The sequence below is a fragment of the Heterodontus francisci genome, chromosome 22 (assembly GCF_036365525.1).
Source record: "Heterodontus francisci isolate sHetFra1 chromosome 22, sHetFra1.hap1, whole genome shotgun sequence".
Taxonomy (NCBI): domain Eukaryota; kingdom Metazoa; phylum Chordata; class Chondrichthyes; order Heterodontiformes; family Heterodontidae; genus Heterodontus; species Heterodontus francisci.
The window spans coordinates 48,953,443-48,966,488 of record NC_090392.1 but is presented as its reverse complement, the minus strand read 5'-3'; the positions used below and the strand labels follow the sequence as shown (position 1 = coordinate 48,966,488).

At 44.4% G+C, this 13,046-nt stretch overlaps 2 protein-coding genes across 3 annotated transcripts in view; one reads left to right on the top strand and one right to left on the bottom strand.

The window, feature by feature from the left end:
- The window catches only part of ilvbl (ilvB (bacterial acetolactate synthase)-like), a 47,773-nt gene extending 45,966 nt beyond the window's left edge, over positions 1–1,807 (bottom strand). The window contains exons 1-2 of the mRNA XM_068053806.1: positions 1,587–1,807; positions 247–448 (exon numbers count right to left, since the gene is read on the bottom strand). Of these exons, the coding sequence (XP_067909907.1) occupies positions 247–448; positions 1,587–1,703 (319 nt within the window). The 5' untranslated portion in view covers positions 1,704–1,807. The remainder of the gene's footprint in view (positions 1–246; positions 449–1,586) is intronic.
- The window catches only part of fam118b (family with sequence similarity 118 member B), a 105,183-nt gene continuing 93,695 nt past the window's right edge, over positions 1,559–13,046 (top strand). For both annotated transcript variants that reach the window (XM_068053810.1, XM_068053808.1), the window contains exon 1: positions 1,559–1,668. The gene's annotated coding sequence lies outside the window, so the exon portion shown is untranslated. The remainder of the gene's footprint in view (positions 1,669–13,046) is intronic.

Below are 13,046 nucleotides of genomic sequence, written 5' to 3'. Positions count from 1 at the left end.
ACTATGATTTGGAACAGCATCCAGCTCTGGCTTATGAAAGCATAGTGCCCTCCAGCAATGGAAGAAGGATTGGGCAGTCTGATATAGTCAACCTGTGCCCTTACGAGACATACAGCACTAAATCAGCAGACTTGTCAGGGAACCCAAAAGCACAGGGAGTATCAGATTGGTGCAGCTAGGCTATTCTTCTGAGCCTGAGCTAAGTGTATGGTATCCCTTTGCACAGTGAGCCGGTACCTTCATTACCTGAAAGCCTGGCCACAGCATCAGCAGCAAATACAGCCGTAACTTCATGCCGCGTATCCACCACACGGATCCCAATCTTCTCACAAGCCACAAGGATGGGCGAGATGTGTCCTCCCACTAAAGTGAACATGTACTTCACACCATGAGCCTTCAGCACCTCCGCCACTCTCTCACCGCCATGCTTGGGGCTTGAAGCTTCCACCTGTCCAAAGAATCAAAGCAAAAATGTCACTCACCCATTGAAATAGCCTCAGTTCTGATGTAGAGCATTCTCACTTTCAATTTGCAATATGAACCACAATGGTGAGACACCAGCCTCTTCTATAAAGGAGTGGCAGTGTCCACGACTACCTCCTCTACACCCAGTGGCAGAGCCCAACCACCCCCCTCCCCACAGAATTGCTGCAATGCACAAGGAGGCCATTCGGCCCATCATGTCTGCACTGCCTCATCAAATGAGCAATTCACAGTGCCATTCCCCTGCTTTCTCCCCGGAACCCTGCACATTCTTCCTGTCCAGACAACAGTCTAATTCCCTTTTGAATGCTTCAATTGAACCTGCCTCCACCACACTCTCAGGCAGTGCACTTCAGACCTTAACTACTCACCGCGAGAAAAATCTTTTCCTCATGTCACTTTTGCTTCTTTTATCAATTACTTTAAATGTGTGCCCTCTCGTTCTCGATCCTTTCATTAGTGGGAACAGTTTCTCTCTATCTACTCTGTACAGACCCCTCATGATTTTGAATGCCTCTATCAAATCACCTCTCAGCCTTCTCTTCTCCAAGGAAAACAGTCCTAATTTCTCCAATCTATCTTCTTAACTGAAGTTCGTCATCCCTCGTACCATTCTCATGAATCTTTTCTGTACTCTCTCCAATGCCCTCCCATCTTAGATTCCTCAAGTGCGGTGCCCAGAACTAAATGCAATACTCCAGCTGAGGCCGAACTAGTGTCTTACACAAGTTCAACATAACTTCCTTGCTCTTGTACTCTATGCCCCTATTAATAAAGCCCAGGATACTGTATACTTTATGAACCACTCTTTCAACCTGCGCTGCCAACTTCAATGACTTATGCACAAATACACCCAGGTCTCTCTGCTCCTGTGCCTCTTTTATAGTTGTGCCCTTATTTTATATTGTCCCTCCAAGCTCTTCCTACCAAAATGAACCACTTAATATTTCCCTGCATCGAGCTTCATCTGTCACCTGTCTGCCCATTCCCCGATTCCCAGGCTTGGGCCAGTTTTCCCCGCTGACTCCTCCCAGGGCAGGGGTCAGTCTGCCCAGACACCAACCCACCCCCACAACCCGGACAGGGGTCAGTCTCACTCTTACCCGGTACAGGAGCCGATGAATCAGCCCCAGTTTCCAAGCCGCAAACAGCGTCCAGCCGAAGGCGACCGCCATCAAACTCCAGGTGAGCACACATCCCAGGGTCGCATGAAGCTCCATGGCCAAATTAGAGCAGTGCGGAAAGCCGCTCAGAGTTCCCGACTTTTCCCTCAGTTCAGGCGCCGCATCCTCCGCCAACACCAGACGACGACTGACAGGATCACTCACCTATCACAATGCAGGCTGAAGGGCATCGCCGCCTCTTCCATCCAATTACCGCACAGAGAAGGCGGGCTGACGCGAGGTTAACGTCGGTTGATCGCGCGGTAGCTGCCCCTTCCTGAACAACCGTCACTGATTGGGTCGTTCTTAACACGTGATAGCAACTCTAGCCTGCAGTTACCCCCTCCTCCCAGCTGGTGGTGCAAGATCGGACTCACAACAACAAAGACAGAAAGTACCAAGATGTGTCAGCGGGAACTAACATGGTTTGCCCGCTATTTGCTGCCACCTGTCGGTACATCAGAGCAGGGGTTTGGTAAATTAAGTGGTAACTTAAGATTTTACCAGTTGCATTCATCTTTTGAACATATGACAGAATGAGAAATAGGAGCTGGAGTAGGCCATTGGCCCTTCAAGCCTGCTCTGCCATTCATTAATATCATGCTGATCTAATCTACCTCAACTCACCTTCCCGCAATATCCCCATATCCTATGATTCCCTTATTACCCAAAAATCTGTCAACTTCCTGTCCTGAATATACACAATGGCTGAGCAGCCGCAGCTCTCTGGGGTAGAGAATTGCAAAAATTCACAACCTGTTGAGTGAAGAAATTTCTGTTCATCTCAGTCCTAAATTGCACAGTGTCAGCAGTGTGTACCATCTACAAGATGCACAGCAGCAACTGACCAAAGCTCCTTTGACAGCATCTTCCAAATCCACAACCTCTACCATCTAGTAGGAGAAGGGAAGCAGATGCATGGGAAAACCACCACCTGCAAGTTCTCCTCCAATCCACATACCATCCTGACTTGGAAGTATATCGCCATTCCTTCACTGTCGCTGGGTCAAAATCCTGAAACTCCTTTCCTAACAATACTGTGGGTGTACCAACACCCCAAGGACTGCAGCAGTTCAGGAAGGCAGCTCACCACCACCTTCTCAAGGGCAGTTAGGGATGGGCAATAAATGCTGGCTGAGCCAGCGACGCTCACATCCTCCGAACAAATAAAAAAGGCCGACCCCTTATTCTGAGTCTGTGACCCCGTGTTCTAGGTGACCCAACCGGGGGGAATATTTTCTCAGCATCTACCCTGTCAAGTCCCTTAAGAATTTTCTATGACTCAATTTGATCACCCCACTTTTAAACTCCCCTTAATATAGGCCTTGTCTATTTAATCTCTCCTGATAGGCCAATTCCCTCATCCCAGGAACCAGTCTAGTGAACTTTCATTGCACTCCCTCTAGAGCAAGTATGTTCTTCCTTAGACAAAGAGACCAAAATTGCACATGATACTCTAGGTGTGGCCTCATCAATGCTTGTATAATTGAAATAAGAATTCGTATACTCCAAGTCGTTTGTAAAAAAAGTTAACATTCCATTTGTTCCTAATTTCTACCATTTTCTACCTGTATGTTAACTTATCATTTGCTTCCTAATTGCTTGCTGTACTTGTATGCCAACGTTATGTGATTCATACAATGACACCCAGGTCCATTTGAATGCAAACATTTCCCAGTGTCTCACCATTCAAAATGTTGTATGATCACTTTAAGGGTGATGTCCCTTTAAGAACTCTGTGACAACCAGGCGAGAAAGGTGTTTAGGGGTCTGTTACTATCTTCACCTGGTCTAATTGTAACGGTTTTATTTTTAACACACTGGTTTGAGCTCCCACTTTGTGAATTCTTGTTCACAGATTTCCAATTATAAGGCAAAGAAATGAGCACAAACAGGCTTTCTTTGGTTTAAAAAAGAAAAGTGAAATTTAGTAAACCTTAAACTTAAACTCTAATAGGGTTCATGGCTACGGATATACAACGTGCTCACGCTAGCATGCACATGCGGTATACACATGCAGATAGGGACTGAAAAGAGAATAAAAGACAAGGTGGAAAAGTTTGAGGCAATATCTTGTTACGGTGCTTCGAGCTCACGGTTTAGTCCTTTTGTAAGTAGTCTTGCTTTTGTCAGGGCCCAGTGTTCTTCTTAAACATTGTTCACGTAGGAGACTTTTCTCTCTTTGAGTTTCACTTGTTTTCACAAGATTAAGTTCTGTGGGAAGGAGACAGGAGCAGGCAGACAGGAGAGGCTGTAATTCTTGCATCAGTTCCAGGAGCACACGGCATTCTGAGTTCAAATTCAGTTTTTCCAGTTTTAAACTCCCCTAGCTGGCCAGCAGGTGGTCATGTGACCAACTGATTTGACCAGGTCTCTTCTGTATATTGGGGCGGGGACTGGTTCCTTTGTTTCAAAACCATCTGGTACTATACAAATGTCCTTCCAGCCAGGGGCTTGCAATCTTAACTTTTAACCTTCATGTGGCAAAATCATGTGGGGGGAAGGTTTGCCTAATAACTCAGTATGCTAATAAGCTAAGTACCAGGATGTAGTCATGTGACTAGAAGCCATAGTCACTTTGCACAGACAACACCCTGGACAAAAATTTGAGGATATAGTTTTCTCTGTATTGTATGCACGAGTTTAGTTGTTAATAAACCTTCGAGAGATCTTCGAGGAACTGGAATCCACATACCTCATTGTGTTGCTTAAGATAACACAAAGTGGCAGCGGTGGTGAAAAGACAAGATATAAGCTTGATGACCACAGGTAAAACAGCAAACAAGTGAAGAAACTTTAGATCAAGTACCTGAAAAAAATGGAAAAAAGCTACATGCCTTGGAAGGCTGAGAAAAGCTCCACAGAATGGAAGCGTGGCTGAAAAGCAAGTGATCGGGTGAGTCATTGTGCCGACGATCGAGAAATTCTGGTTAAAAAAAAGGCTCTATGTGAGTGAGAGAGAAAAAGAGGAAAACTCTGAAAAGCTCACGAACTAGGAAAAGAGTCCAATAGTGAAAAAAAATCATGGAAACCCCCCAGCACAGCAGAGTCTCCATTAAAGCAGTCAAACTGAAAAAAATAATTAAACCAGTCAAGCATGAAGAAGATAGAAAAGTCATAATAAGTACAGTGCTGAAGGCACACACAGCACTGAACAAAGTTCAATATAGAGCAGAAAGCAAAAGAGCAGCAGAATGATGGATATCAAATTTCTCAGCATGAACTGGAAGGGCATTGATATCCTATCTGAGTTCAAACTTTTTAAACAAAGTATGCAGTTATGCTTCATAGACCAAGTGGTTGCAGAACCAGAGAAGCAAGCTGTGAAAATACTGGTAGCAGTTGGAAATGAGTTGTTATACAGAACCAATACCTTCTGCTTATCTGAAGAGGACCAGAAAGATCCCGCAAAGACATGGGCAGTGCTAGAAGACCAGCTTCAGGTAAGAGTGAATTTTAGAATTCATCGCCTGGAATTGATGTCCAACAGGCAACAGCCACAGGAATCAATAGATTAATTTGTCAGTAGATGCCATAATAAGGGCAACAAATGCGATTTTCTTTTCAGAAACTGAGCTGTCGGAGTGAATAATGGAGCTGGTGATTGTCTTAACACCTATTGAAGCGTTTCAAAAAGACCTCTTGGGGGAAAAAGAAAGGTCACAGCATTGATGCGCTGCTAGAAGATGGCAGAAAATATGAAGCCATTGTAGCTGGACAACAGCATCTGCAAGCACTAGGCGCAGCCAACAGCATCGGCACGGTAACCAAGTCTTAAAAAGCAAGCAAACTATGTGATAAGCGTGGTTTGTCCCACTCACCGCGAAGTCGTCCTGCATTTCAAGATCTGTGCAAGTTGTGCTGCGTAAAAGGACATTGGGCCCATCTGTGCAAGAAATCTGGCTCCAAAGGTGCAGCCAGAAGTCACAATAGGACACGAACAAACATAAGACAGGCGCAGCAACGTGGCAACAGCAGCAAGGAGAGTAATAGAGACCTGCATAAATGCAAGCCGATAGGTGAAGTCCACAGCAAAATAGATCTGATACAAGACTCAAGAGTGGAGTAATTCTCAGCCAAAAGACGAACAGCCGTTTCACATTGTGAACCTGACACATCGTATTGATCAAGTCAAACAACTGGAAGCTTTTGCTACTATTAATATCATGTGCCCAAAAAAATTGGCAAACGCACACTCAGGCCTACGATGGACATGGAAGCTAGTGCAAATATCCTGCCAGTCCGAATCCTGAAGAATATGTACCGGGGTCGTTGGAAATTAATGATACAACTGACAACTGCAAAGTTAACTGCATACAATGGGTCACCCATCCCTTGCAGTGGAACACTAACATTGCAATCCAGCTATGGCAAGTCGGCATGGAAACCACAAATATTTTACCTGGTAGATACAAACAGATTAGCAGTGGCAGGACTACTAGCGTGTAAGGACCTCAGCATTGTGACTATCCACGAGATCACCAAGGTACCCATTACAGTAGAAGAGACCAAGGGTACCCGCATTGAGTCAGTCTAGGACTTGCAAAAAATGTACTGGGACGGGTTCGATGCCATAGGATACTTCAAAGGTGATACCGTACTACACCTCAGAGAGGATGCAATCCCGTCAATCGACCCTCCCAGAAAGTGCAGCATGCATGTACAAGAAAAGCTTAAGCACGAGTTGGATGACATGGAACACAGTGGCATCATCCATCATGTGCATCATCACACAGACTGGTGCAGCTCAATTACATGCATACTGAAGAAGGATGGAGTATTCAGGGTGTGTCTAGATCTGAGGCATCTAAACATCTCCCTAAAGTGATGCCCCACAAGATTCTAACACTAGAGGAATTAAATCCCAAGTTCACAGGAGCCAAATTTTTCTCTAAGTTGGATGCTGAATGTGAATATTGGTCGGTATACCTAACTAAGAAATCTCAGGAAGTCACCGTCTTCAGAACACCATTTGGAAGATATTGCTTCCAGAGACCACCCTTTGGTTTATCTGTCAGCCAAGACCTGTTCCAGCAGTATATGGACAGAATTATAGAAAACGTGCCTGGATGTATATGCATTGCCGATGATATTGCAGTAATGGGAAAAACCTAAGAAGAGCATGATCAAAATCTTCATTCACTGATGGCAGTAGCTGGTTGCAATGGGCTCATTTTTTTAACAGCAAGAAGTGCCAGGTCACTGTAAGTCAGATCAATTTCTTTGGCTCCATCTATTCCAGTTGCAGAATCTGTCCTGACCCAGGCAAAGTCAAAGATATCTTTGCAGCATCCTTAAACACGGGTGAGGTCCCGGAGGACTGGAGAATTGCTAATGTTGTCCCCTTGTTTAAGAAGGGTAGCAGGGATAATCCAGGTAATTATAGACCGGTGAGCCTGACGTCAGTGGTAGGGAAGCTGCTGGAGAAGATACTGAGGGATAGGATCTATTCCCATTTGGAAGGAAATGGGCTCATCAGTGATAGGCAACATGGTTTTGTGCAGGGAAGGTCATGTCTTACCAACTTAATAGAATTCTTTGAGGAAGTGACAAAGTTGATTGATGACGGAAGGGCTGTCGATGTCATATACATGGACTTCAGTAAGGCGTTTGATAAGGTTCCCCATGGCAGGCTGATGGAGAAAGTGAAGGCGCTTGGGGTCCAAGGTGTACTAGCTAGATGGATAAAGAACTGGCTGGGCAACAGGAGACAGAGAGTAGCAGTAGAAGGGAGTTTCTCAAAATGGAGACGTGTGACCAGTGGTGTTCCACAGGGATCCGTGCTGGGACCACTGTTGTTTGTGATATACATTAATGATTTGGAGGAAAGTATAGGTGGACTGATTAGCAAATTTGCAGACGACACTAAGATTGGTGGAGTAGCAGATAGTGAAGGGGACTGTCAGAGAATACAGCAGAATATAGATAGATTGGAGAGTTGGGCAGAGAAATGGCAGATGGAGTTCAATCAGGGCAAATGCGAGGTGATGCATTTTGGAAGATCCAATTCAAGAGTGAACTATACAGTAAATGGAAAAGTCCTGGGGAAAATTGATGTCCAGAGAGATTTGGGTGTTCAGGTCCACTGTTCCCTGAAGGTGGCAACGCAGGTAAATAGAGTGGTCAAGAAGGCATACGGCATGCTTTCCTTCATCGGACGGGGCATTGAGTACAAGAGTTGGCAGGTCATGTTACAGTTGTATAGGACTTTGGTTCGGCCACATTTGGAACACTGCGTACAGTTCTGGTCGCCACATTATCAAAAGGATGTGGATGCTTTGGAGAGGGTGCAGAGGAGGTTCACCAGGATGTTGCCTGGTATGGAGGGCGCTAGCTATGAAGAGAGGTTGAGTAGATTAGGATTATTTTCATTAGAAAGACGGAGGTTGAGGGGGGACCTGATTGAGGTGTACAAAATCATGAGAGGTATAGACAGGGTGGATAGCAAGAAGCTTTTTCCCAGAGTGGGGGTTTCAATTACTAGAGGACACGAGTTCAAAGTGAAAGGGGAAAAGTTTAGGGGGGATATGCGTGGAAAGTTCTTTACGCAGAGGGTGGTGGGCACCTGGAACGCATTGCCAGCGGAGGTGGTAGATGCGGGCACGATGGAGTCTTTTAAGATGTATCTGGACAGATACATGAATGGGCAGGAAGAAAAGAGATACAGAAGCTTAGAAAATAGGCGACATGTTTAGAGAGAGGATCTGGATCGGCGCAGGCTTGGAGGGCCGAAGGGCCTGTTCCTGTGCTGTAATTATCTTTGTTCTCTTTGTTCTTTATATAAGGCATATGCCTATCCCACAAGACAAAGATCTACAGAGATATCTTGGGTTTTTCAACCTCTTGGCACCATACATTCCAAATTTTTCTGGCAAAGCATCATCACTGAGAGAGTTCTTAAAGAAAGACGTACCATTTGTATGGCAGGAGGACTATCAGTATATGTCTGAGTCTCTCAAACAAGCATTATCAGCAGAAACCTGTACCCTGAAGTACTATGATCCAAGGAAGAAGACAATCCTAGAAGTAGATGCCTCACAGAAAGGGCTAGGAGCAAGCATCCTGCAGGATGGCAAACCAATCGCATTCAGATCCAAAGGTTTATGCTCAGCACAATCCAATTACTCAAACATAGAGTGTGAAACACTTGCTGTGGTGTTTGGGATCACAAGGTTCCACACCTACATTTTCGGTAAGCAGTTCACTGTGGAAACTGGCCACAAACCACTGGAGATGATCTGGCACAAGCCATTGACAAGCACACCACCTCGACTACAGTGACTTTTAGTGAAAGTACAGGGGTACGACTTCTACTACAAACCGGGTATCAAAATGGTCACCTCGGATATGCTGAGCAGATTGCCAAATCCGAACAAGAATGAAGAAGTCCCACTGGATCTACAAGTAGACAGCATGAACATCGAGGTGGAAGATGTGCACAAAATCAACATATTGCATTTTGGTCAGTACAAATGTGACCAACCGCAATCAGAAACAGCCAATGACCCACAACTGAAGGCACTGTGGAGAGCCATCATAGAAGGATGGCCTGATACAATAAAAGAGGTGCCAGAAACCCTCAGATGTTTTTGGCTTTATCGAGATGAACTTGATATCTGGAGAGGCATAAGCTTCAAGGGAAAACAAGCGGTTGTGCCCAAAGCTCTCTTGACAGGACATCTTGTCACAACTTCACCATTTATTTCTTGGTCCTCCTTTGTTGAATTCTAAAAGCTTCTGAATCCTAATCGTTTTGGCAACATTATAAGCGTCTTCCTTTGATCTAAAACTATCTTCAACTCCTCATGTTAGCCACGGTTGTACCACTTTTTCTGTGGAGTTTTTATGCCTTAAAGAAATTTATATTTGTTGCAAATTATGTACTAATTCTTTAAATGCTAACCATTGCTTGTCTACTGTCATATCTTTTAATATAGCTCCCAATCTACATTGGCCATCTCACCCCTCATACCTATGTAGTCTGCTTTGTTTAGATTTAAGACCCTAGTTTCAGATTTAATTAAATTACTTTCAAACTCAATATAAAATTCTATCCTATTATAGTCTGTCTACCTCAGAGGCCCCTTTACTACAAGGTTATTAATTAACCCTTTCTCATTGCACAATACTAGATCAAAAATGGCCTATTTCTTACAAAAGCAAAATACTGCAGATGCTGGAAATCTGAAATCAGAACAGAAATACTGAAAATACTCTGCAGGTATGGCACCATCTGTGGGAAGAGAAACAGAGTTAACGTTTCAGGTTGATGACCTTTTCATTAGTTCTGCAAGGAAACATCATCTTCCACATGCGGGATTAGGGAGAAATTCTTACAATTTGTTTTTTCAATTTCTTGCTAGTTTACTGCCATATTAAAAAGGTGGTAAAAGGAGGAGTGAGGCCAATTAAGAACATAAAGGGGGAGTTTACGCATGGAGGCAGGGGGTATAGCTGAGGTACTAAATGAGTACTTTGCATCTGTCTTTACCAAGGGAGAAGATGCTGCCCAAGTCATCATGAAAGAGGAGGTAGTTAAGATGTTGGATGGGCTAAAAATTGATAAAGAGAAAGGCTGGCTGTACTTAAAGTTTATAAGCCACCAGGAACAGATGAGATGCTCCAAGGATACTGAGGGAAGTAAGGGTGGAAAGTGTGGAGGCACTGACCATAATCTTCCAAACCTCCTTAGATACAGGGATAGTGCCAGAGGACTGGAGGATTGCAAATGTTACACCAGGAAGAGTGTAAGGATGAGCCCAGCAACTACAGGCCAGTCACTTTAACCTCAGTTGTGAGAAAGCTTTTAGAAATGATAAAATTAACAGTCACTTGGACAAATGTGGATTAATTAAGGAAAAGCAGCATGGACGTGTTAAGGGCAAATCGTGTTTAGTCAACTTGCTTGAGTTTTTCGATGAGGTAACAGAGAGGATTAATGAGGGTAATACGGTTGATGCGGCATACATGGACTTCCAAAAGGCATTAGCTAATGTGCCACATAACAGGCTTGTTGGCCAAGTTAGAACCCATGGAAAAGGGACAGTAGCAGCATTGATACAAATGTGGCTGACTGACAGGAAACAGAAAGTAGTGTTGAACGGTTGTTTTTCGGCCTGGAGGAAGGTATATGGTGGAGTACCCCAAGGGTCAGTGCTGGGATCACTGATTTTTTTTTGCTATATATAAATGACTTGAATCTTGAAATACAGAGTAGAATCTCATAATTTGCTGATGACACCAAACTTGGAGGTGTGGCAAACAGTGATGATATGAACTGCCTGCAACAGGACATAGATAGGCTAGCAGAAAGGGCAGAGAGGTGCCAGATAGAATTTAATATTGACAAATGTGAGGTGATGCATTTTGACAGAAGGAATAGGGAGAGGCAATATATACTTAATGGCACAATGCCTAAAGAGTGTAGGCCAACATGCCTCATGTATTCTTGGGCAATAGAATTACAACCAAAATGTGTGGGAACAAATGCGGACTGCACAAATTGGATTGATTCAATCGATATATAATTTATTGTTCCTTATAACACAGTACAAGTTCTTCAATTAAATCAAGTTTCCCTATCTATAAATATTCCTACCACCCCCTCAGTCAGTCTTCTGGCGATGGAGTAGGTCTGTGACAGTAGGTGCCCAGCCTGCTGTCACTTCCTGCTTGTCCACAGACCTGATCTCTTCTTGATGTCTTGTTTTTGTTGGTTTCTTCTCCAAGTGTTTTTGCATGTGAGGAGGCCAGCTTATATAGGGTCTTTGTTACATCATCACATCACTATTTTTTGACCTTGCTTTTTGCCATCCCAGCAGTTTCTTGGTTTTCAAGTGTCTACATGTGGGTAAGGGATTCTCAAGACTACAGTAACTCAATCAATTGTCAGAGAATCCAGTAACACAATTAGTTGCTGCCTGACCCAGTAACACAATCAATGGCCTGCCTGATCCAGTAACACAATTATTTATTTCAGGATTCAGTAACACAATCAATTGCCTGCTTGATCCAGTAACACAATTAATCGTTGTTCAGCCAGGCCCAGCAATTTAGCAATGTCCATCCGATTGTGTATCAAAGACCCATCGGCAAGTTTGCTGAATTCACTGGCCTCCTACAAGGGTGTGCAGGAACAGAGGGACCTGGAGGTGCTTATGCATTGATCTTTGAAGGTGGCAGGACATATTGAGAGAGTGGTTAATAAAGCATATGGGATCTTGGGCTTTATAAACAGAGGCATTGAGTACAAAAGCATGGAAGTTATGCTGAACCCTTATAAAGCTCTCATTAGGCCCCAACTGGAGCACTGCATCCAGTTCTGGTCACCACACTTTAGGAAGGATGTGAGGGTCCTTGAGAGAGTGCAGAGGAGATTTACTAGAATGGTTCCAGGAATGGAGGATTTTAGATACAATGTTAGGTTGGAAAAGCTGGGTTTGGTTGTCCTTAGAGGGGAGATTTAATAGAAGTCTACAAGGTAATGACAGATTTAGATAAAGCTAGAGAAGGAAAAACTGTTCCCTTTAATTAATGGTACAAGGACTAGGGTACACAGATTGAAAGTTTTGGGAAAAAGATGCAGGGGGAGTATGAGGAAGCACTTTTTTATGCAGCGGGTGATAATGATCTGGAATTCGCTGCTATGATGTCCCCGGGACTTGAGCAAGGTTTGGCCGAGTTTAGGATAAGGTTATGAGGCAGAGACAGGCACAGCACAGTGCTGAAGACAAAGGCCTCTTCTTTATTCTGTGTTTAGTTTCACTTTCCCTTTGTTAATATGTACTTAAAAACAAATGGGTATAAGGGTTGCTTCAATTAACGTGCATAGCATTAAATCCACTACGCGAGGTGTTTCAACCTTGGACTACCTCGCCAAGGTCAAAGCTAACCTACTGTTTCTGCAGGAGTGTGGAATACCACACCTCAGCACCTACAGACAATGGTTGAGATGGTGGCCCCAAGGGCCATCGATCTGGTCGGGGGAAATGATTCCCATTCCTCTGGCCTGGGTATTCTGCTGCGGGGAGGTAACTTCACCATCTCCGAAGTTAAGGAGGTGGTGGGCGGTCGCCTCCTTGTAGCAGATGTAATATACAACAATGCTCCGCTCCAGTTGATCAATGTGTACGCCACGGTTCAATGCAGCAAGCGACTGACTGTTTTCCAGCAGCTCCCACTACTGCTGGCGACGTCCAGGCCGGTCATCCTAGGCGGTGATTTCAACTGCATCATCGATGCAGCTGAACGATCCGGCAATGACGACAGCAAACTGGAAGGATGCGAGCATAAGAGGGGTGACAATCCCAGGCAGTGGAGGCACTCAGGTTAAAACCTCCCTGTACATGGATGACATCGCCGTCTTCTGCTCGGATCCGCTGTCTGTGCGTAGACTGATGA